The sequence below is a fragment of the Phalacrocorax aristotelis genome, chromosome 3, assembly GCF_949628215.1.
Source record: "Phalacrocorax aristotelis chromosome 3, bGulAri2.1, whole genome shotgun sequence".
Classification (NCBI taxonomy): Eukaryota; Metazoa; Chordata; class Aves; order Suliformes; family Phalacrocoracidae; genus Phalacrocorax; species Phalacrocorax aristotelis.
In genome coordinates, this window is record NC_134278.1 from 125663480 (window position 1) to 125688006 (window position 24527).

Genomic DNA, 24527 nt, shown 5'->3' on the forward strand with positions numbered 1-24527 from the left:
ATCATCAAGGCCAACGGGTTTACTTTGGTTAAAATAGTATTGGCTTGCTAATGTTTTATAAAATAATTATTTTCACAGAAAGAAATCTTGAAATCGGATCTCATTGTCTGCACAGCAGCTGCTGTTCTGTCATTCGCCGTCAGTGCCAGTACTGTGTTTCTGTCGTTAAGGGTGTGTATCTGTCTTTCTTTAACTCCCCCCCTCCACCTCCCCAAGGTATTATCTCTTTTATGCAAAACCACAGGGTGCTTTAACTGGGAAGAATAGAGACTGGGAGAAGAGAACTTAGTGAAAATGTATTTACTTGTCATGATAACATTTTTTTATGTGCAAGGCAGTTGGTTTATGGGTATCTGTACTAATATTAGTGTTACATATCTGACATCTTTTTCCTTAAACCTCTCCATATCCACAGCTCTTTTATGATGTGGAACCTGGGGGAAAGAATCACTTGCTTTTTTCCCCTGATGAGGGAGGAAAAAGTTGGTTACTTGTATATGCAAAATACATATTTCAAAATTGACATCCACCTGTGGAGTCAGAGATTGAACATAGAAATAAAAATTAATTGCACAAAAATACAATTATAGGAACTTTTAAAAACTGTTTAAAAGGATTTATATAAAAATGTTATTTGCAAATTATAACCGTGCTTTGTTTCTTCTCTTTTGGCCCAGCCATTTCTCAGCATTGTCCTGTTTGCTTTAGCATGGACTGTGGGATTTGTAACACATTATGTACTTCCTCAGCTTCGCAAGCATCACCCCTGGCTGTGGATCTCCCACCCCATACTTAAAAGCAAAGAGCACCAGCAACGAGAAGTGAGAGGTTTGTAATAATATCTTTTCTAAACAATAGATGCAATGACTTGCAGCTTGTCTTGGGTTGTTTGTTTTGGGTTTTTTTTAAATCCAGAAGGAACAGAGCAGGGAGAGTAAATTATGCTTTACATTTCCCTCTTTTGAATAGCATGCATAGCCCATCATTTCTATTCCCCCCTGCTCCCACCCCAATCACCAGCAAATCTGTGAACGTGTAGAATTTGTCTCCTGAGAGCACTGCACAGAAGGGCTGAGGTTGGGCAGGCACCTCTGGAGATTTAGTCCAACGCCCCTGCTCAGGGCAGGTCGATCAGGGCTGTGTCTATATTTGAATATCTGCAAGCGTGGAGACTCCACAACCTTCTGGACAATCTGTTCTAGCATTCAGTCACCCTTACAGTAAGAAAGGTTGTCCCGGTTGGTTTTTCTCTTATGTTGAAATGGAATTTCAGTTTGTGCCCATTTCCTTTTGTCCTGTCACTGGGCACTACTGAGAACAGTCTGGCTCTATCACTTTTACCCTTCCCATCTGGTATTTATACCCCAAAAATGTCCCCAGTCAGGCATTTATTAGATGCCCCCTGAATCTTTTCTTCTCAAGGCGAAGCAATCCCAGCTCTCTCAGCTTGTCCTATGCCAAACACTCCCTCCTGTCCCTTGATCATCTTACTGGCCCTAAGTGGCCTTTTGTGAGCCATCGTCTGATCTGCCTTTTGCTTTTATATTACAATACTGTTACTTGCTGTGCTGCTTGATATGTTATAGTTCGTGCTTAATACATTGACATTTTATAAAATTTAAAAACTTAAATGATTGATGAAATTGAGGCAGAATTTTTTCCTACTTTCTGACATAAAACTACACATCATTTGGACAGTGTGGGTAGTGCAACTTAGAGTCCTCATTTCCATCATAACACTTTTAGAGAAACATTAAAATTGAAAGGAACCGTGAAATTTTCTTGAAGATTTGTTCTTGCTACTGTCTGCTAGCTTCAGCGGGTATTGCCCTGATATATATATCAGTAAATATTTTACTATGTCGAAGTCTGGTTTCCTGTTCTGATACAGTTATTTCTGCAAGCAGACAGTGTACTATGAGAAGCAGAGCTTTTCTTTTTTTCCACCCAGCTCTCATCTTGCCTTTGCTACCAGCCAAAAGCTTGCTTGTCATTTCTTGATGGATCCTGTGCCTTAATCCTTCTCAATACATGTTCCTGAGGTGTTTGGAGACAGCGTTGTCAGAACACAGTCTGCTGAGGGACTTTAGTCTGTTCTTCAACGAGACAACAAAAGAGTTCAGATCACTCTCTGCAAAATCATGCATTAAGGATTTAAATCTTTTAAAAAAAAAAAACCTCATGTCTTTCAAAACGATTACTTTCCAAACAAGGCTTGGGTGTGAAAAAAGTACCCAAGAGACTTGATTGAAGGTTGCCTTTTAACTTTCACTGCAGTATGCCAAGGAAAGTGTAGTAGAAATATAAATCTTATTAAGGATCATGCCCAGCTGAAAATATTGTTCAAGGCTTCCTCTCCCCGATAATCAGTGATTCTGATGAATACCCAGGTTTTTATTGTTTGTTACATCACTTCATCATAAAAGACTACTGTAGGATTTCATTCCCTTGTCCTGATTAAGTCTGTCTTCATTTGTCAAAAACCAGTTTTCCTAACTGCAATGACTCAGCTTTTGAAAAGGTTGAGGGCAGGGATCTGCCAGACCGATCTCCACAGATCGGTTTCCTTCTGCTTTGAGATCAGCTGCATTTCCCATGCTACCGGCTGTGGGCACAGGCTTTTTTCCTCGCTTTGCAGTCCTCGTTTTATATGTGGTCCATTTCTGCACTTAGGGGCTTAAGTATTACTGCAATGTATCTGGTGTAGTGTGTTAGAAAACAAGAGTAAAGAAAAATATTTATATATATATATATATTTCAGTCCCTTAGGCTGCTGCAGAGGCTCTTTATCATGTTCTGAGATGAGACAGGCTGAGGAAAAGGTTGTGTAATCCCTTTGATAGATATGTCTGACAGGCTGTCTTCTTTCTTTTACCCTGTAAGAAAAATTTAGGAGCAGAACATAAAGGTTCCTTGTTGGTGTAGCAAGGGAAGCTTGGAAAAGGACAGTATCCTGTAGTTGTCAGGCATGGACAATGAAAGGAGGAGTACACAAAACAAGATGCCTGTGAGGAGCTTTTCCTGCACAGAATTTCACTTTCAGTTTCCAAATTTTTGACAAGTGTAGTGCTATGGGGAGATGAATGATTGCTTGCAATTAGACAAGCAGCTGGTAATGACAATTCCAGAAATTTATTCCTGGCTTTGTTTCATAGGCTCTGGATGAGCGGTTCAAACTTTCAGGCCTTCCACAGAATAGCAATTATCAGACCAGTTCTCATGATGCCTGTATGAGATAACTCATTTATTACTAGTCAGTTTTGCCTGACTGCAGGAAGAAAGGCTGAGGTCAAGATGTATGAGCTTATGGTATAATAGATATGTAGAAAGTGTTGCAGGACCGAGTGAGAAAGAAACCCTGAACCACTAGCAACTATTTTTTCTTCTCCTTCCTCCCCACCACTGCTTTTATACCCCACAGATTCATGTATGCCATTTTCAAATCAACCACAGCTTTCCTTGGGTCCCCTCTGAATGTGAGCTCTTTTTTCTGTCTGCATTGTCTGCATACATCTCTCTCTGCTCCTGCAGCTGCTTTCTTTTTGGTCTACTTGATATGCACATCTCTTTATTCAAGCTTGAATTCTTACACAGAGCTCAGCTTTGGGCAGCTGGATGAAGTTATTGAGGGGAGTACTGAGAGCAATTTTTAGTTCAGGAGGAGGAGAGAGGAATGGAGAATAACAGGTCCCAGAATGGACATTTTGCTGTGTGTATGAATGTTTAGGAGGTGGCCTTTAGGTAATAAGAGGAGGGAATATTTTTACACTATAACAAGAAACAGCAGTTGATCATATTTTCTGAAGGCAGAATTTTGCAAGAGCATTGCCTTAGCTTAAGATACTGGCAAAGCATGATTTAACACTAATTTGGAAGGACTGGTTTTAGATCTTTCTCTTTGAGCCTATACAATATACAACTGTGCCTGTAGAACATACAAATCTGCTGATTCAGCATGTCTTCTTTGCCTGTCATTGAAAAGGTGTGTGTGGGATGTGTATACATAATTATTTTCATTTCTGCGGGGAGGAATATTGGACATTCAATAGCTGGCATTGTTATTTCTGAGTCAATACTGTGTTCTGCCTTTTTGCGTTCATTGTTTTGCCAATAACCTTGTCTAGCTGAGCTCAGTTGAGAAGAGAGGTTATTTTTGTCCATACACAAGTGTTTCTGCACTCAGTTCGCCTAAGTTCTCGTAGCAGTTGAATTGCACAGAGCATTCGGTTCTTGTTTAATACTCGTATTAAGCACTGTGATGTTGTTAGAAAAGTCTACTGCAAAGCAAGATATTCTGTACTGGTGAGAGATGTGCTCCTGGCAGATAGTTTTTACAATAGCAGTTTAAGTGTTTTGAGAAACGTCCGTGATGGTTCCTAGCTCCTGTTAATTCTTTAGCCTTTAGATCCCAAAGGATATTTCATTTATCAATGAGGTCAATGATACTTTGTAGTCTAATGAACAGTGTTTTGCCACTGTAAGATGGGGAAGGAGAGGCACAGAGGTCAAATGAGGTTCCCTAGGTCATCGCCCAGGTCAGTGCCAGAGCTGGAGAGCACCTCTCCAGAGTCATTACATCACTAAAAGTGCTATTTAATATAGTGACTGGTTATTGGATTATGTAGAAACTATCATCTAGCACGTACCATCTCTTATTGTTTCAGAATGTTTCTCATGAGTGCAGTTATAAGCAGCAAAACAGGTACTCCCTAAATTCAGAGAACAAAATGATTTCTCTATTACAAAAGAATTATGAGTGCTGCTGTTTCATAAATTAGGTGGTTGATTATTAACGTGAGCTAACTCGTTTCTTCTACAGTACTGCAGTGCAAAAAATGCTGATAATTTGATGAAATGATCTGTTACCTGAATTTCTATTTCAGACGCTGCTCATTTGATGTGGTTTGAAAGGCTCTATGTGTGGCTTCAGTGCTTTGAGAAATACATTTTGTATCCAGCTATAATACTGAACGCCCTCACCATTGATGCTTTCTCAATTAGTAAATACAAGAAGCTTGGTACACAGTAAGTAGATGATAACTCAAAGTATGTGATTAGTAGAATATTTGGGTTTAGGCTGAATATTGAGAAATGAAATTTGTTTCTTAAATAAGTCTGCATGTCACAGTTTGCTTCCATGCATTATTAGTTCAGTATACAATAATCATTGGCTTTGCTGAAAGAAAAAATCCAAAACTACCTTAGCACATGCTAAGACAAGACTCCAGTGAGAGAAAGAGAAATTAAAAAATTAAAGAGCTATATATAGATATATATGGAATGTCTAAATGTCGATTAAAAGCATGACATGCTATACCAGGCTGCAGGTGTTTGATGGGCATAAACACAGTGGGGTAACTGGAATTAATCAGATGAAAATGAGAAATCTAGGCTGGATGTCAGGAAACATTTCCTAACTGAGGATTTTTAAGACTACGGCATAGTCTCCCAAAGGAGTTATCAGAAGCTTCACCACACAAGTCTTTTAAGGCAAGACTGAATAAAATATTCAACAGTGTAGAATGGTGGGTAGTCCCGCATTAAGAGTGGTTGGAGAAAGGTAGGGATACAAGGTTTTTCCAAAGTCTGATATCTCTGATATTAAGCAGAACTGGTGATGCTGATCCATGGTCTCACAGTACGATTCTTGCATACAGCCTTTTATGGTAAATATTTTGGTCAGTGACTTGCCTACTGCAGATACTCAGCAGGCTTAGTGACTGCAGTATCCCCAGTGACCAGAGTTTCTGCAGAATTTTTATCAGAATGACAGTGATGCAGATGATAAAAACAAAGGAACAGCCTGTGTTCAGGAAGGAAGGTACCAGTAGCAGGAAAACCTGGTGGAGATGGGGGCGTTCCTCAGTATTAATAACAAATTAGATTCTTAACTTTAAATATTCAAGAACTTTGATGTAAAAATTGCACGTTGTTTTAATTATTCTCTCTTGAAGAGCAGCACAGCTTTAGGGACGACACAACTCTAAGGAAAAGGCAGCCCCTGCTTTTAGGGGCTGAAACTAGGACTAGGGCATTAGTCAAATTTTCTGCATATTCCTCCCAGACAACTGCTTCTCCAGAGACTCTCACCAGTCACTCAGAGATAGCCTGTGTAGTCCCGCACTGACCTGTTCCCCCAGGCACTTGGGAGATGCTAAGGCCAAGGTGCTTCAGGAGTTTAGGTGTATTGTCCAGGGTGAAACTGAGTTCACACTCATCCCTCTATTCATTTCTGCAAGGCTGGGAGAACTAAAAAGTAATCAAAATGTCATTTGTCACTAGTTAGCAGACGTGACTGAATACATGCATAGAGCAAATGTGTAGGGTTAGGAAGGTGCTATTTTTACATAGTCATTCCTCCAAGCTAGATTGCACTTTAAAGTATCACCTCCCTCAAGTGTTCAGGAGTAATGAGTCAGTCCCCCAGAAATCCTGAGATTAAAGAAAGTAATTACATTTGTCTGCCTCTGTTTGGCCCGTAGGGGAATACCATGTCAATCCTTTCCTTCCCCATCCCCCCCGTGTGTCTGTGTGATCACCTTGGATTTAAAACCGATGTTTTCTCTTTTTCTTGTAAATGAGGTCTATCCACAACACTCCCAGTATGCCCTCTTCCCTGGCACTCCTTTAATATGCTTCCCCTATAGCTGCCATGTAAATCCCCCATGCAAAACGTTTGTCCTCAGGTTCTGCCTCTTTCTCCTCAACTCTGTAAGCCTGTGAGGGATCCTGGATTCTCCTTGCTCCTTCCATATACACTGTTACTGAGGGTTGTACTTTCCCTGCTTTAATACATAAATACCCGTTGTTTGTTGTTGGAACATTGCTTAGTTATTTACCGCCCAAGGATCAGGCCACATCGTACGTTAGAGAAGGGAAGGCAGCACTCTCCCTCTCTGTGCCTCAAAGTGTCTGAATTGGTATGGTTTGCATGATTTGATTTCGGAGTTTTTCCTCAATTTGAATGTATTTTTTTTTAAAGAAGCTTCATCTTGTTTTGTGATTTAAAGGACTGAAGCGGTTTGCTTCTTGAGGAGGCAGAACAGCTCCTTCACAGTCAGGTGTTTACTTGAGCTTTGCAGACCCTGATGTGCTGGTTATTAATGGGACCCATGCTGACAAGCTGAAAAGCCTGCCCGTGTTACCTGCCACAGAGGCTTCAGAAATAAGCCCCCCTCCTCTCTCTCTCGCTTTCTCTCTGCTGGGAGTTAAGGCACCAGGAAAAGCATCTTGCATGGCAATATCTTTAAAGAGGAGGGATAATACGCAAATTGTTTTCTGTTATCCCTGAGAGCATTATTTTATAAAATGTCATTTTTTTGTGACATTTTCCACATGTTAACAGATCCAGTGAGGAAAAAGTTTCCTTTTTGCTCTATTACCTGTAAGTTTTCCATGTGAAAATTCCTCCATGTTGCAAGAATTTTCTTCTTTCTGAAGAATGTGAGATCCAACCAGTTCATACAGGACACGCTGGCATGGCTTCTAGTGACTTCAGAATCTATTTAGCTTAGTTGCTAGGCTTTCCATTCAGAAATGGGAGGCAAATTGAAAAGAACAGCTTTAACAAGATAAGAAAGTCAGCTTGGCATTTCATTCCAACAGAGATGTCCTGGTGATTCTTTAGAATGACCTGCACTCAAATAAAGTTGCGTCTGCATTATGGAAGATGCACAGTAATGAATAAATGCCACATAACATAAAATCAACCTGGGAATATACAGACTTAGCCTTGCTAGAATGATGAAAACCTGTTTGGAGCTTTCTGGCCTGTTGAGTGTCAGTCATGGCAGCAGGTATTCTCCTGGTTTGCAGCAAGGTGGAGGAGAACCTACCATGCATTTTGCAAATACCTGGCCTACTTTGGGTCACCCATTATGCATTGAAGTCCCCGTCTATTTTCACCAGCATCAAAAACCCTAATGCAACTCGCAGAAAGTGAATGTGCTTCATATACTAAAGAGAAGGCACCTGGCTCTCAATTAACAGGAGAGTATTTGCAATCCAAATATACTTGTTTAACTGGCAGAAAACCCTAAGGGTATCTAATATCACTAAATACTCCTGAATTTCACTTGATGGTTCATTAGGAGGCTTGAGATACACTTCTGAATATGCCCAGAGCTTTCTGAATAGATCACTTGTCTCTTATCCTGAGTACAACCCAGAAACCCAAAGGTTCTGAGCGGAGAGCTGTTTTTGCAGCACCCCCAGTATGTGTTCAGGACTGACTTCACAAAATACTGCTTTGATTTCCTTCCTTTTAAAAACCTTGATGAAGAAGGTGGTGTTGCCCATTTCATTTAACAAGAGACCAACTGTTAAGCACTTACCAGGGAAGTGGAGGCCGTGGGAGGTTTGTTCTTGATTCCTTCTGCTTTGGTGGTAAGGAAATTCTTATAGGAGTGGGGAATCATGTGTTCCAGTTCCTACTCCTGACCCTGTTTCTGTGGTTTTTTTAGTGGTTGTTGGATAAAATGCAGAACCATGCAAGTGTTCACGGTTTGTAGCCCAGTACTGTGTCACGTATCAGGGGAGTGCCTGTCTACCCAGGTGATCTAAAAATTCATGTGTCTGACGCCTTGCTAGGGACTAACCCCCACAATGGGCTGTATTATCAAGTACCAAAATTGCTGTCAAAGCAAGTCCATCTTTCTAATTCTGTAAAGTATCTTAAAAGCAGAATTTAAAAATGTGAACGACCTCAAGTCTCTAAGTGCAGATATGTATCCAGAGACTGGAGATGATTTTTAAATTCAAGGGATGTCAACACATTACCTCCATCATTCCTTCCCATATAACTGTATTTTCTTTTCATACACAGAAAACTGTGGTTTTCTGGAGAGTTAAAAGATGAACGTTCTCTTCTTGGAGATACAGCAGCAAGCACTTCAATTTTTAAGGATTGAACTCCTTGATTTTCTGTGTGGTCACTTCCTATTTAGAGTTCCCAGCTCAGTTTCACTCTCAGGAATATAATAAGAGAGAGTAAAATGCAGGCTGTGTGCATTTTACAACACACAGATCCAACACATAATTTCTTTTCATCTGATGAAGTAATGACTATAGAATAGACAACCTTCCAATCAAGAATAATAGTAAGAATTTCAAGTAATTCTCATCCAAGACTGTTTCTATCCAGAATTTTGGCATTATGTCTGATGAAATTAGAAGAATAATTATAAACTCTGTCATCAAGTAAAATTTCCAGTAATAAAAAACTGGAGTGGGTTCAAGACTTTTTTTCAAATTACAGTAATGTCTTAATGGAAGTGCCAAGATATTTCCGAAACTGAAATTTTATTTTAAGAGCTATATAAAAATATCCTTTGTAGATTCTTGGTTTTGAATAGTCAATACTACTGGTTTTAGTACAGAGTTCTGTCTCTATTAAAGATTACAAGTGTGTGATAATGATAAGGGAAAAATATGAGGTTGCATGTGGGTCAGATAAATGTGACCGTTAAAAGAACAGAAATCAATAAGATGGGTAAATGTATTTTACATTGCTATGTATATCTACATCTGCTATTTGTATTTAAGAGCTTCATAATTTAATGCTTTGACTTGATTAGGTTTTTCTTTCTGCCCTTCTTACAGCTGTGATATTATCCTGATAACAGTTGCTGGGATGAAACTCCTCCGATCCTCATTCTGTAATCCTATTAATCAGTTTGTTACTCTGAGTTTTACTGTAATCTTCTTCCAATTTGACTACAGAGACATTTCAGAAAATTTCTTACTGGATTTCTTCATGATGTCCATCGTGTTTCATAAGGCAAGTTTTATAGCTCCTGTCATTTCTTTGGAAAACATATTTCATGGCTTTATCTTCTCAGTGTCTCTGTGCTGATCAGTATGTGGTAGGATTTTCTAGAAGTAATGAATGCATATATAAACACAGATTATTGGTACTATAGACGAAAAAATCTGTAAGCTGAAAACGAGGTTCCGGTTAAATGTCTTCTCTAGTTTTCTGCAAATGTTTTGCATTTACTTTTTGTTCACATGTTGCTATAGAAAGTTCAGAATTGTTGTTTTCAAGAGGAGGATCCTCAATGAGTTGGAAAGAGCCTCTTGGGTCGTTAGTGCAGGGCTGCCCTCCAGATCAATCGCTTGCTGTTTTTATCTAAGCTTCCTTTGAATGCCTCTAGTGTTTGACTCAACAACTTCCTTTGGGAAATTATTCCATTATCTAATCAACCTCATGATAATAAATGTTTTCCTAATGTCAGCCTTAACATTTTTCTTTTCCTATTTTCAGTCTGTTATCCTTGTGATGCTGCCCTTAACCTTAACCTCAGAGCTCCTTCCTCTCTCTTACATTGTTAACTCTTGGAGTATGCTCTAGTTGAATTCACATTTTAAAAAAAAAGTTGTTCCTGTATCAGTCAGATCCAGTCCTGTCTTGATTTGCTATTTAGGCTGTTTCACTGAAACAAGCAGGTTTAACTGATACCTTGATAAGACAGAGAAAGTATTAAAGACTTGCCTAAAGCTTTTACCAATTCTTTTGTATTTTGTTTTGTTTTTAAACTTGTTGGTCCCTGATTGCCATAATATATGATATGGTTCATCCAGGGGCAACCCTGAGGGGGTGTTTGATTTTGTTGGGGTTTTTTGTTTGTTTGTTTGTCTTTTGGGTGTTTGGGGTTTTTTTTGGTCAGGCTTGTTTGCTTGGTTTCTTTTCCTAAAATATTCCTACTACATGTGAGAGTATGACCCAGCTAGTACCACTGAATTTCTGAGGGGAGAAAGACACAGAAGTTTCAGGCTTCCTAAGAAACGGCCCAGTTCATCAGTGTTACGTTGGGGATTGCTGGTCATTCAGGCAAAGAGTGAAGCAGAAGTTAAATGCTTTCCCTGGTTTATTTCTCTGCTGCTGTAAGGGAGGAGGGGAAGGGAAGAACAGCAGCTCTGTGAGGGACCTTGGGTTCTTTCTTTTCTCTGAACTCTTGGATCACACTCCAGCAGGAGATTCATCTGCTTCAAGCCTTCAACCTTCATACCTGTTCTGCTTTCTCTCTGCTGGGGTGAGGAGGCAAGGGTGGGGGAGAGAGGGCAGAAGAAAAGGAGCAGAAGAGATACAAAGCCCTGTTTTTAAAAAGAACCCCCGCCCCGTGCTCTGTGATCCTAAAATAGGGTTAGAGGAGCTTTTTAAGCTTCTTTCCTTGGAGTGAAATATATGCAGTGAAAGTGATGCAGAGCTTGGCATCATTGTGGCAGGTTTGCATTTTTGTATTTGTTGCAATGCTGTGTTCCCTAGGGTACGAGGTCCACTCCTACCTCCAGGGAAGGTTGTCAGTGATGTTCACCAGTAGACATCTCATGTCTGCATAATGGCATATTTAGTCCTAAAACTCATTCGCCAAACATCTCTTTACAGGATCAGAAAGTTAGCACCCCAGTTGAAAGTCTCAGTATTCAATAATTCTTTTGAAAATGTTAACCTTGTAAGCATATCACAAACTACTCGTGTGGATTATTGCATGTTTTTGAGAGAGAGGTGTAAAGGCTCTTCAATGTTGTTTTTTGGAGTTGGAGCTTGGATAGTTTGAAGCTACTGTTTACAGTAGAAAGACTAGTGATAGCAATATGGATGAGAAAATGAAGGATGCATACCGCATTAAGCAGAGGTGTTTGCTAGAATTACTGCTATTTTACTAAGGCTTGTACTACAGACATGTCTTGAAAGTGTAATTTTAGCATTGATCTGCCATCTTCTTTGTATCTGATACCTGAAATTTTGCAGCTCATTAGTTCATCAAGTAGACTTGTCCTTGTTCCATGATAAAAATTGAAATTAAATGGTTGAATTATTTATATTACAAAAGCACATGCACAGTTACACAATGATCATTAAAGCCAGTCTGAAAAATAGCATTGCAGATAATAGCAATTGAAGTCCTATTAATTTCATATCATAAAGGGCATAAGTTTTCTTTGCCCTAATTAAGGTCTGAGCTTTTATTAGCTCAATATTGTGGAATTCTAGAAAAGGATGTGGTCACTTGAAGCTAAAGATGTGTGTCTATTCCATACTATATGCCCTAAGCAAGCTGCATCCACCTCTAATCCTAAAAGCTTTATGAGACTTCACAGATTCTGTCTGTCTGCAGTACAGTCATTTTTATGTTTGCAATTATTTTTAAAAAGCAAAACAAAAAGTGAAATAGTTTCTGTTACCATCACCTTTGGCTATGTAGCCCCCATTACACAGTCATGGCTCATTTCTGCTTACTCATTGAAAGTGTCAATTTACCACCATCTGAATTAGGGAACACTAGAAGCACTGTGCCTTAGTCATAGTGATGGCAATTTTTAAGCATGGTTACCCCACAAAAAAAAATTTGCATGCTCTCAAAGCAGTAGCAAGCATTTATTTTCTTCTGCCAGATACTGAGGAAGAAGGCATCTAAATTCAACAGACATTCATAACGGCACTAGTGACTCTTGAAGCAGATTATGTTGAATAAAACTTTGCTAATAATGTTGGGTAGAATTTTTCTGAATACCTCACTGATTGTGCTTCCCTCATTTTCCCCATTGTGCTGTTGATTTAATGTAATTTAGTCAAATCAGAAGCTCCAAATGAGCATATCGCTCCCTGAACAAGTTGAGGCATGGAAGTCCAAGCCCCTGCTCACAGATTTTTATCTCTGCAATTAGCCAAACCACCCACAATGGGGTAACACAGAGAACAAGAGAGTCTATTCAGTTCTACTCCTGAGGATTTGTTTAAGCAACCTGGATTTTTTTGGTCTTTTTAACATCATAGGAGTTCTTAACGCGATATGATTAATTCACTTTTTTAAGAAATCATTAGCTGTTTACATTTTGACAAGTTGTGGAACGTGAAAACTTAATGCCAAAAGTTGATTAGGCATATGCAGAGTGTGCTGTTTTGTCTTTCAAATTGCCATGGGAGGGGAGCAAGATAAACATTTAGGAAAGACTTTCATTTTTATTTTTAAGAACGATTGCAGCTTTCAGTGCAAGTAGAACAGGGCTTCTCCATCTTTCTTATGCTAAGACTTTACTTGTAGCCAGCCCAGTTTGTCTCCTTGGCTACAGCCTGGGATTCTTCTGTCCGAAACTCCTGTTGTCTATATTCTTTAAATCAGAGTTGAGAGGCCTTTTAAAATTATATGATTTCTTATTCAAAAATTTTAATGCTTTACATGAGGTCAAACCAGATAATCAAGACAGTCTTCTTGGTCTACAAGGCTCCATGTAAACTTTTCAAATGCACCAGTTGTTCTCCCTGGAATTTTTAGGGGATGGTATCAGTGCAAAGGTTAATAAGAATGTTGATATTTGATGAAAATGGAAGCCCACAAATAAATGAGAATATATTCTTCATAGGCGCAACAAAGATGGAATGCGTAACAGGTCTTAGGAGATCTCTTGCTAGACTTCTAAGAGTAGGAAAAAACTCTAAGACTTTTTCTGTAATAGGGTAAAAAATCTGGGAATATTAACCAGTTTGGGGGCTTGGAAAGAATAAACTATTTGGGAATGATGAAAAGATGGACATTTCTTCCACCCTTCTGATGTCTACCGACATAATACTTAACTGAGGAAAATCCATCGTACGCAACATACATGAAAGGGAGAGCATATGGATGGTTAAGTCATGTCAGTCTGGAATAACAACTGTTCAAGTCAAGAACGAACAGCTGTTGTTAAGTGTGAAGTAGAAACCAATGCAAATCATTCAAACAGGGAGGATATTGGTTTGGAACTGGCTGAGCGCTAACAAAGATGTTCAGGGCAAGGCTTGCCCCCAGCTCTTTTTCGATGTTCTCTTAAAGATGTGACTTTCCATTTCATCCAGTCTATGGCATGCTCTAAATCTTGCTAGTGGAGAGGGGTCATAGTGAATACTTTTGGAACCTCAAGTGGTGTGATGTTGAGCTGAAGGAGCAAAGACAGCAAAAAAAACCAAACCAAACTTGGTAGTGCAAATGTGGATGCTTCTGGCTGTAGTATGCTCTGGGCAACTATGAAAAAACACCTGGTGGATGGGTGGGTTTGTTTGGTTTGGTTTGGTTTTGGGGTTTTTTTTGGCAGTCTGTTCACTACTGGGAGCAACCAGCAGCATGCTGGAGATACCTGTGTGCCAAACTGTGGTAAACTGGTTCTTTTGCCAGGAGTTCTTTTGACTGAGAAGTGATACCTAGCTTGGGAATATGCAGTTTTGCCAAATCTGTATAGCTCCCTTTAAGCCCTAAAGAAAGAGCCACCCCTAGTTTACACACTCATTTACTACATTTGCAGATCCTGATGGGAGTGACAAGACCCAGTGTCAGTAACCCTCTAATGTATACGGCTACAACTTCTTATCTCTTTCAGTGTCTTGCAGGCAGTTTAATGGCCTCTTAATTTGTGTGTGTGGATGAACTAATTAGCAATACTAAAATATGGAATCACCTTATATTTTCTTACAGTCAAGTCCTCTGAGGGTTCTGAATTTGTCTTCATGCATAAGGCAAAATAATCAAAGAACTAGAGCTTGTTAAATTTACCTTAATTAACACTGAATTCATTTGCCTAAGTACTCTTACCCCTGCTGAGCTCACTTAAGAATACAATTTCCTTCTCTGATATTTTTTCTTCTTTCCTAGAATACATTTTCCAGCTAATAAGGAATCTGCATTTTTTTATTTTTTATAAGAATTTTTCTCTTTGTGTGCTGCTGTCTGCCATAGTATCCAGTGTCACACATTTATGAAGGATGATCTTTATGTCAAAGTAACTCCAGCTAAGACAGCCAGTTTGTAGCAACCTGCCAGACCTGTGCTGATCAGGCTTAACTTTCAACATCCACAACACAATCCCTTGGACAGGAAAGAAATTATGCATGTCATCTTAATTTCCTTCATTTTATGAGAAAGTGCTACCAAGTGCATTGACCTTCTTGGTGCTCTGTTGAAGTCAAGTAATTAACCTATTGGATCTTTTTATTGCCTTTGTGGCAATAAAACTCTTGGTTAGTTGGCATGTACCATTGATTTAGGTGCTACTTGTAAGTCAAAAGCCTTGCGCTTTTTCCTGTCTCCTCCTGATTTTTCATCCTTCTCTAAATCTGATGTTTCACTTCAAAGCTTCTGGCACTAAGTCGTTAAATCATATTTCAATCCACTTCTTGCCATTCGTGCATACTGAAATCCAATGTCTTAATCAGCTGCATCCTCTTGGCTCACAGCTGTTTCCTCAGCTTTTGATATCTGGCATATAAACCCTGTTAAGACACTCTCTGCTGAGTAAAATACCCAAGGCTACATCTGATATTTGACAGGATAATCCCAGTGGTATTTTCTGTAGACTCCTTAACTCTCTTGTGCACTGTACAGTTCATGTTTCCCTTTAGTATTGGAGAAATGTTTTAATTGATTTTTCATTTGGCCTTCCACCACTGACCCCTTTGTCAGACTTCATTCCTGACACTATTCCCAAATTGCATTGTCTCTCTTTTTTTGTACTTTTTCCTTTAGAATGGTAAAATGCACTCAGGGTGCAGGGAGATGTCCACCTCCCTGGCTTCGGTAGGGCTCACTGTGCACTAGAGGACTATATTAATGTACTTTCATACTGATAGAGATGTGTTCTGTACCTGTTGATGCAGGCACTGAAAGCGAAATCTTGAGTATCTGGTGCTTCAGCACACAGCTTACACCATGCCTTTTTTATTTTGTCCACTTTTAGTAAAGGAAATTTCTGGGCAGGTACAGCCTTGGCAGGAGCCATGCCTATGAAGGCTTCACTGAAGGGGCTGGATGAGTGCAGCTCCCAGCTGATTTATTTTGCTTGTCTGGACATCTACAAATTAAGCTGAGTAGCTCTGATCTTGTCCTTCTTGCCCACCTTGGGAGATACGGGAGACGGTTCTTACAGTACCGCAGGCTCCTTCCCTGGGCTCTTTCTGTCAGCTAACAGTGTTTGAAGAAGCAGCCTCTGCCACGAGCAGATCCAGGGCTCTTAAGTTTTACCATCATCTTATTGTTATAATCCTCATCATGCTTACTTCTGCCTGATGGTTAGCATTTAACTTCAAATGTAAGGCTTCTGAGGCTCAGTACTCAAACTTTAAAACATGCCTGTTTTGTACACTGTTGATGTTAAGTGCTGAACACCATGTTTCAGGAATGTATTCCTCCTCTGAGGTTTGATATCAGAGCCTTGGACTGATTTTATTTTGATCCTCTTCTATATGTTGAATTAGACAATGATCTTGAAATCCCACAATATAAAAGCTTCAAATGTCTGTAAGCACATGCAGATAAAGATAGCCTGGAAAGTATTTGTTGTAGATTCAAACATAGTGCTGTTCAAATACACCAATAGAACATCACAATAACTTAAGACATAAGCATTAAAAAGCTTTACTATTTCTAGTAAACCTTGTTTTGTAGGTTTTCATAGGTGAAGTTTGTTTTAAATGGTATTAAATAAGAAACAGAAAGTCAATGATTTGCAAAGCAAAGCCATGAACTAAAATAAAATTATTCCACCTGAGTTTTAATTTCATATCAATAAACACATACACACTCACAACTTATCCCTCTTAATGTATCTTAATTTTTTATTGACATACCAAAAAAAGAGAAATTACCAGCTGGTATTAGAACTAACTTCCAAGCCTTGGAGCTACCAATTGACCAGAATTAGCATAATATGAAAATCTAAATACCCTCCTAGCATCTGAGAGTCTGACTTCAAATCTGTGTCAAGTTCTTAGGATCTAAACAAGAATATAAAGAAATACCTGTTCAAAGCGGGAAATAATTGCTTTCTGCGTTTAACTTTTTTAATCCCTCAGTTCTGTGTTGCACATAGAGCATATAGCCATATGTGTATGACAGTTATTTTTGTTTAAAACCAATTTGTACGTATACTTTTTCTAAAACACAGCAAAACTCAAGCTTAGCAAGAAAATGTTAATGTTTATGCATTATTTAGTCCCCGTATTGTCAAGGAGTCTGCCCACACAGAATCCCAACAGATGCTAAACAGATAGAAGTGCTGCCAAAAGCTGAAAGCATTGCATAGTCTCCAGCTCACATTCAGTGTCATTTAAATTCAGATGTTAATCTCTGCCTAGTTAATTGAAACCTACCAAACTGAGGAAAGGAGATCACATTTTAGTGATGTTTCAGACTCCCCAAATCTTTTTTTATGGATGGTAACTAATTTCCATTAACTTCTAGTTTGCAATGTTACTTAAATTTGGTTAAGTAAGAATAACCAGATTTAAAAGAAATCCTAACAAGGTAAGTCTTTTCCTTTGCCTTGTTTATAGATATATAGAATACGAACTTATGTGCCAGAGGTCTGTAGAGGCTTCAGAACTCGGAGGACTTAAGGATGATAAAATGTGTGTCTCCACGTAAAATAAATATGAAAGATAAATGCATGTTCTGCACTTTTGCTTGACAGTGGTGGGAATGTGCTGGTTTAAATTCACTGATATACTGATAATTTAAACTCTCTATCAAAGACTTAAAAACTGTTTACTGTGCAAAACTGTCACATGAGTAATGATATCTAGGAATATTAGAACTTTATGTCCCTTAAATAATGTATCATTTTTCTGCTTAGTGAACTGTAGAAAACGTTGAAGATCTAAGAAGGCTTAATCATCCTAAACTGGGATGGAAAAGCCTTAATGAAAAATTAATCTTTTAGACATGTTTAAGGAAATTGTTACAAAGAGAGGGTTAAAACTCAGCACAGATTTTTTTTTTCCCCTTCTTGTTTCTTTTTACACTTCCACTTTAGATTGGTAAATTCCCCCTTTGTATCTAGCACTGTTAAAAAATACACCTCATACCCTCAGGAGCAAGTTATTACCCTCATTCAAATAAAACTTTACTAAGGATAAATTGCATATTTCACAGACTCACAGAAAGGCTGCGGTGTCCCATCAGGTCCCATGGAAGTGTGTTTGCCTAGTTTCTTTAAATGCACCCTTCATTAATACTTTACTACTTAGGGTGTCTTCATTCCTCTGTGCTTTCTCACGGGCCTCAGGGGCCTGCGATTCCCAAAGTCTTACCAGTGTAAAGACCAAGGCAAAGGCGGCAATGAGTACATTGACCTTCTCCATGTCCTTTGTCAGCAGGTCCCCTGCCCCTTTGAGCAGCCCGTCCGTCTTTCACTGCTGGTATACCTGGAGAAGTCCTGCCTGTTGCCTTGCACTTTCCACGCCAGATTCAACGCCAGATGGGATTTATCTTTCCTAACCCTTTCTAATCCTAATTGTTTCTGATAATTTAAAAAAGATGTTGAAGTTTTCCCTGTTAAGCTAGTCTTATGGTTATTGAAGACACAAATGTAGTTGTAGTTGAAATAAGAAAATGACTGTTGTGAGGATCAGCTTCCTCCTATTTATTGAGGCAATTTTTACCAGCTTCAGTTTCTTCCTGTGAGAAAAGCAATAGCGCTTTGTGAATCCTTGGAGTTCCTAGGTCAGGTATAATAGAAAGTATTTAGTAAATTGGGTAAAACTGATAAGAAGCAATATTTTTTTTCAGATCTTTCTAGGAAAATAAAAAAGAGAAAATGTAAAGCCAGTCCCCCTTTCCTAAATCTCTGTATCGGAGTTGCCAGGTGACGTCACCTTTAGCAAGTATAGTTAGATATGTAAAATGCTAATGGCAGGTCACCCTAAAGTGTTTTGCAGAATGTGCCCTGGAATCGGTAATTTAGGAGGTAACAGAGGCACTTGACAACTCTTAGTGAAAGCAGTAGCTTGAAAATCACACATTTCCAGGCCTTCAGGTGCAGTGTCATAAGGCTCTCAAAAACCAGGAGAGGCTCGCTAGAGCGCTCTTACGTTCGTGTTCTTGCAAATGGAAATGAGCTCCATCTCCGTCCTGTCTCATCAAAGCATTCGCCGAGAGACGTGTTGAAAGCAACAACGGCAGGTCCAAGCAGTGGCGGGTGTGGAAGCAGTAGGACTTGCTAGAAGCAACAGGGAACTTGGGCTCCATGGCCTGTTTTGCAAGGATATGTAAATATTAAAGAATGATTTAAACCTTGTAATGGAACAAGAAGCCAGACACGTCTCCTCCTGGACTTGGTTTCCCAGCAAATGCAAAACCTGAATTTTATTTTAGGTTTGAAAACCTTTTGATGAACCCTGAGCTTTGAGCACAGCTGGAGTGATTTATGGCTTTGTGATTTCAATACGTAACAGGCAGAACTTTGCTGGGTTGTGCTGCAGTTTTGAATTTTGAGGTTTCAGATGTGAGTCATTAGCTTTTTCAGCCCTTCACTTAAATCTCTTAGCAGATATAATTTTTCTCCCAGCTGTTCGTTCAGACATTTCAGATAAATAAAAATTAAGCAAAACAAGCAGCCCCACAGCCTGCTGAACAGGGTTCAAATAAATAAAAGTCCGTTCTAGTTTCAGTTCAGTTTGACTTGCCTGTCTTATCTAAAGTTGTAGTTTTCAAGTCACATGTAGTGTTTTTGAGAGAAAACAAAGTTGACAAGATCTGAATTTCTCATACTTAAACAAAGTAGGGGTAACCAGGCTGTGCCTTGAAGAAATCATAACACCTTGCTTTTTTCAGGGCTTTGCTGTTTTTAAATAACATGCCTGTGCAAATTATTATTATAATCTGTATTTTGCACATTGCTCCTAATTTGAGTCATGCCAAAGCAGGGAAAGCATGTTAAGCAGTGCTTGCATCTCAGCTCCAAGGTTTATCAGTTATAACTGGTGTTAGCATGATGGAGCAGCTGCTTCTGCGATAGTTTGGTAGCACAAAGACCAAACCACATTAACATTATCAGCCATTCTTACCTCCCTCCCAATTAACTTGCAATTGTTTGCAGCGATTCATAGAGAAGCTCAGTAAAATATCTTGTAAGTGCATTGGTGATGTGGATGCAGATTCCAAGTGTTACTTTGGGGGTGGGAACTTAAGGACAGATGAAATGAGTTAGCCAGCGAAGGTGCATCCTCTCTGACTGCCAACATACTAGTAAACGAAGAGTGCGTGGGACCATGCTCTGTCCCTGAGGGCAGCTGTCGTGGGGAAGCTTGTGTCCGCGCTAATAAACTCCCCCAGTCTGTATGCAGGGTGGGGGTATGGAACTGCTGCCGCCTGGAAATGGACCATGGAGGGTTTTGATTCGAAAGGATGCCTGGGGATTGCTTGGAAGAGCACTAGTTGGGCCAGACCACAACCTTCCCAGGGACCTTTCTAACAATTTAACAACGTATACAATACCAGTGCCTGGGAACATTCCCTGGAAGCATTTCATACGCAAGTATTGATGTAGCCTCAATGTCTTTCAGGATATTGGCAATCTCTTGTTTTTCGTTAACCCAATTAAAAAAATTTACTATAGGAAATCCAACATATATTTGCTATATGAGCATGAAATATTGCATGTACTCCTTTTCACTGTCAACTTGCATGTGTGTTGAGCACTAATGTTAATGGCCAAATCTTTCCTCACAGTTTTTCAGGAACCTACTCTGCAATGTGAATCTGATGGCCTGATGCAGATGAGATGCAAGATCTGTTTTGGCCTGATGCCAAGAGAGCTGGTGGGGGACGGGGAAGGGGGAATTATGCTAGGGAATAAGTACACATCATTCTTGAATCAGAAACTGCTAGTTGCAGCACCAAGCATATTTTACAGGAAGCAAAAGTAAATTCAGTGTGTTTGTCAGTTTGTACCACACAACAGTAAAAATTCATATTAATGCAATGTTTTTGTAGTAGAATGGTTTGATCTTGAAAACGCAGCTACAATTCATGGTTAATGCCAAGCATATGCTTACATAGTGATGGCTTCTCCCATTGATTCAACAAATGAAAATGTTGTGTTCTTGACAAATAAGTCTGATTTCCATGTGCAGAGCCACACGTGTCGCACATTGAGCTTCCTCTCTTCACTTTCTCCTGGAGTCTCTTCTCCTGTAACCGTCTGACTGGCGGTGTAATATATGCAGCAAGTATCAGAACCTGTTCTCCCACTTTCTAATTAAGCAGACGTACTCTTGAAGAAAGGTAATCTGGGAGCTACCTCAGTATGGTGGTTAAAAACGTACCTCATTGCAGGTTTGAATTTCAAACGAAGAATATACTTTGTGCGTTACTGAAGTAAGGCCTTACTGCCCGTGAAAGCTAATACTACAATATAACGTATCTCACATTCATTCCAGGGCACAGTTCTAAAAAGTGTCCTTTTTTTTTTCTTTTTCTAGCTGTGGGACCTACTTCAGAAGTTGCAGTTCATCATGACATACATCGCTCCCTGGCAGATTGCCTGGGGATCCTCGTTCCACGTTTTCGCTCAGCTCTTTGCGATACCTCATATCCTTTATAAAGTTGTGTTTCTGTATTCTTAAATTCCTCTTCATGTATGTAATTTATTTACAATGTTTGAACAAGGTGCAAAATTCCTAGGCAGCTTATTTTAAAATATGAAAATGCTTAGAGCATCTCCTGAGAAATACCGCTTTTCTCTCCCTCTGGGCTGCATGGCATCTGAAACTGGGAAATTGAACTCTGACTCAAACTGGTCTGTTTATGCCTGCTCGCTTCCCACCGAGCTCCGTTCTGCAGATCGCTTACTTCCACAGTCCTCAGCACTGCCTTTTGATGCATCCAGAAAGGAACGTTGTGACTGATGTATTAGCTCCAACGTGGGTGGACTTTTATGTACACAGAAGCTAGTTTTGTAAAGTGCTGGGCATATGGCTGGCTGAGCCCTAAAATATTAGTTACTTTCTCAGTTGCTTCTAGTTGGTATCTCAGCTAAAAATTCATTTCAGTGAGCCAATTTCTTTTGCAACTGTCCTGATTTTGTTTTCCATTTCAGAAGGAGCTGGATTTTAACGTTTTAGTGTACATTTTCCATTGTGAAAAGCATTGAGAAGCATTCTCCTTTTTAACATTTCCACTCTGTTTTGTAACATGTTCATCAACACCAAAGCAGTCCTTTGGAAAGAGTGTGTTTCAGTGCCTCTTCCAGGGTTGTGAACATTGGTTTTGTGGATGTGGAGAGTAAAACAGAGTTCAATGACCCCCAAATGCCTATAGGGTTAAAAAATATATATTGGATTTTTGGAACAAACATTTTTCAGCTTAAAGTCAAAGTCAGTTAGAAACTTGATTTAATACATGAAAAAGATTTTTAAAAATGAAATAAAACACTTTAACTGAAAATATTTAACTTTACTGACATCTAAAGCATTTTCAGAGACTAACTCTTCCTTTCCTCCTTCCCTCCCAACCCAAGTTGTGGAAGGAGAGTTGGCAAAGTGGTTTTAGTTCAGACCTACTGAAGAGTTTACTTTGTACTGTTTATTAAATGTATGCACTGAAGTCTTTGTCCCTTTCATACCACAGTGGTTTTTTCCCTCCTTGAGTGATTTCTTCCCTCTGCTCTTTGCTGTGATATATTGAATCATATGCAGCGTTGATTAACTATGCTTATGTTTCTAGGTAGGAAGCATAACTGAGAGCCTTGGACAGAGGGAACTGCAAACAGAATAACTCCCTGAGGGAAAGCTTTAGATTGTCTATTTATGAAAGGAAAGCATTATAAAAATTGTGATCTGTCTGAGCACTTTGAGTGATTTGTAGCAAATAATTACACAATTCCAGAACAAAAAATTATTTTCATCTCTGTTGTAGGTATGAATTGCAGGAGAAGAGTCTATAAAGTTAGTAAAACATTTAAGAACTGAGATTACATTTCAACAAGTTTCCCTTTGGTCACGAATATTTTGTGCAGCGATAACTTTACTCTTGGTAAAAGTACCAGTTATGCTTGCAAAATGGAAATCAGTTAACTAAGCAGGATTTAGTTTACTTACACAGTTCTTTCTAAAATAATCTAGACTAGTTTTGTATTACTTATATTTATAATATCCTTTGTAAATGCATATCTGTCTTTTAAGGCAATGTTGCAATTAAGATGCTGGTTAAATGCCCAAGCCATTATTCCCCCAACAATAACTTTTCCTTTTTGCATGTTATTTTTGTTTGTTGTTACCATAACCCTGCAAACCATACTGAAGATGCACGTTGCAGTTTGCAGAGGCATAGGCCTGCCACGTCTTTGCAGAGTTTAATAATTTGTTGTTCTTAATTGCCTAAATCACTTCTGCCAATGGGAGCGTGAGCTTTTGCCGTAGAGCTCGGTGGTACGAGAAGTTCTGCACTCTTTAATGCATTTGATTCTGGTACGTAGAGCAGGAAGGACAATGCACGTGGAGCTTTGCCTGGTGAAGGCTGTGGAGCCTCCACCGTCAGAGATAGTCAGGAATTTAGATGAACATCTGTGGGGAGTCATATGGGTTTATCTGATCCTTCCTTGTCACTGCTAGATGGGCTAGGTGACCCTTCAAAGTCCCTCCTAATCTCAAAAGATGAGGAACAGGAATGGGCTTGTGGCTTGAGGAGAGATCTGCAACTTCACCTGCCAGTGCTTAAATAAGAAAAGCTTATGTGTTTATAATTATCTGTGCACTGAGAAAGTCAGTGTAGTTTGTAGTCAAGGGAGATTTTACATAATAAATTAACAGATTTGGAAAGAAAGGATTTGTAGTTGAGATTATCCTGTTTATGAGAGTTTCTGCTTTGGCTGTTTCAGGGTTACAGGTCTAACATCAGAAAACAAAGCGCTGTGATGTTCGGTTCTCTCATCTTCTAAGTGATCATGTGCTTGGAAGTGACGGCATGTTTTTTGGCCCATAGAAATAGCAATTAGAAATGTGGGTTTGGGGAAACAAGAGGATTTGCGCTGGCCTTACTGCATAGTTTTGTGTTAAGGTGGTGGAAGGCTTTGAAAATGTCGGTCTTTCGGTTACTTGTTTTGAGACTGACAGGAATTTAACCAAGTTTTTGAATTACAAGAATTAATCCTGAAAAGAGAATGTATTATTTCCTGTTGGAGGGGTTGCAGTTATTTGTTCTTCTCAAAATTTTATCTTGGCTATATTAAAAAGAAAATCCATTATTCACAAAGAAACAAATTCCACTTTTACACTGTATAACCTAACAAAGACAGTACACAGGAAAACTGGCTTGGGACATAGAATAAGAAAGCATGCTGTAAGGTTTTGGCACTTTTAAAAAAAATTTTCTACTTAAACATGATTAAAGCATCGGTATAAAAAATTTACCTAATAAAAGTTAATCAGGTAACATCAAATAAAAAAATCCTGGTGACAGATAATTGCCTACTGTACACGTCAACTCTGTGTGTGAGTTGGGTGCTTTTACTTGCTCTCATGACACACTTACATATATGAAATGCTTTATTAAAGCCACTCTTCACAAGTCAAATAGGAAATGTCTTCCAACGTACATATAGTAGAGCATTATGTCTTCTTAGCAAAAATAAAACTGTTGCTACTGATTATGCCTTAGATACAGACAGTTCACCATGGAGTCCTAAATGTCTTAACTCATGATGGTGGCAATTTTTAAATCCATCATGACATTAGAACTCTTTAGAAAACTTGATTTGCTGTCCTTATCTGTCCTCCTTGT

General features: G+C 39.1%; 1 protein-coding gene across 1 annotated transcript in view; it reads left to right on the plus strand.

Annotated features, from left to right (window-relative positions):
• Positions 1-24527, plus strand: part of PCNX2 (pecanex 2) — a 162137-nt gene that overhangs the window by 77237 nt on the left and 60373 nt on the right. The window contains exons 18-22 of the mRNA XM_075089486.1: positions 79-171; positions 678-828; positions 4884-5025; positions 9601-9778; positions 21230-21340. Of these exons, the coding sequence (XP_074945587.1) occupies positions 79-171; positions 678-828; positions 4884-5025; positions 9601-9778; positions 21230-21340 (675 nt within the window). The remainder of the gene's footprint in view (positions 1-78; positions 172-677; positions 829-4883; positions 5026-9600; positions 9779-21229; positions 21341-24527) is intronic.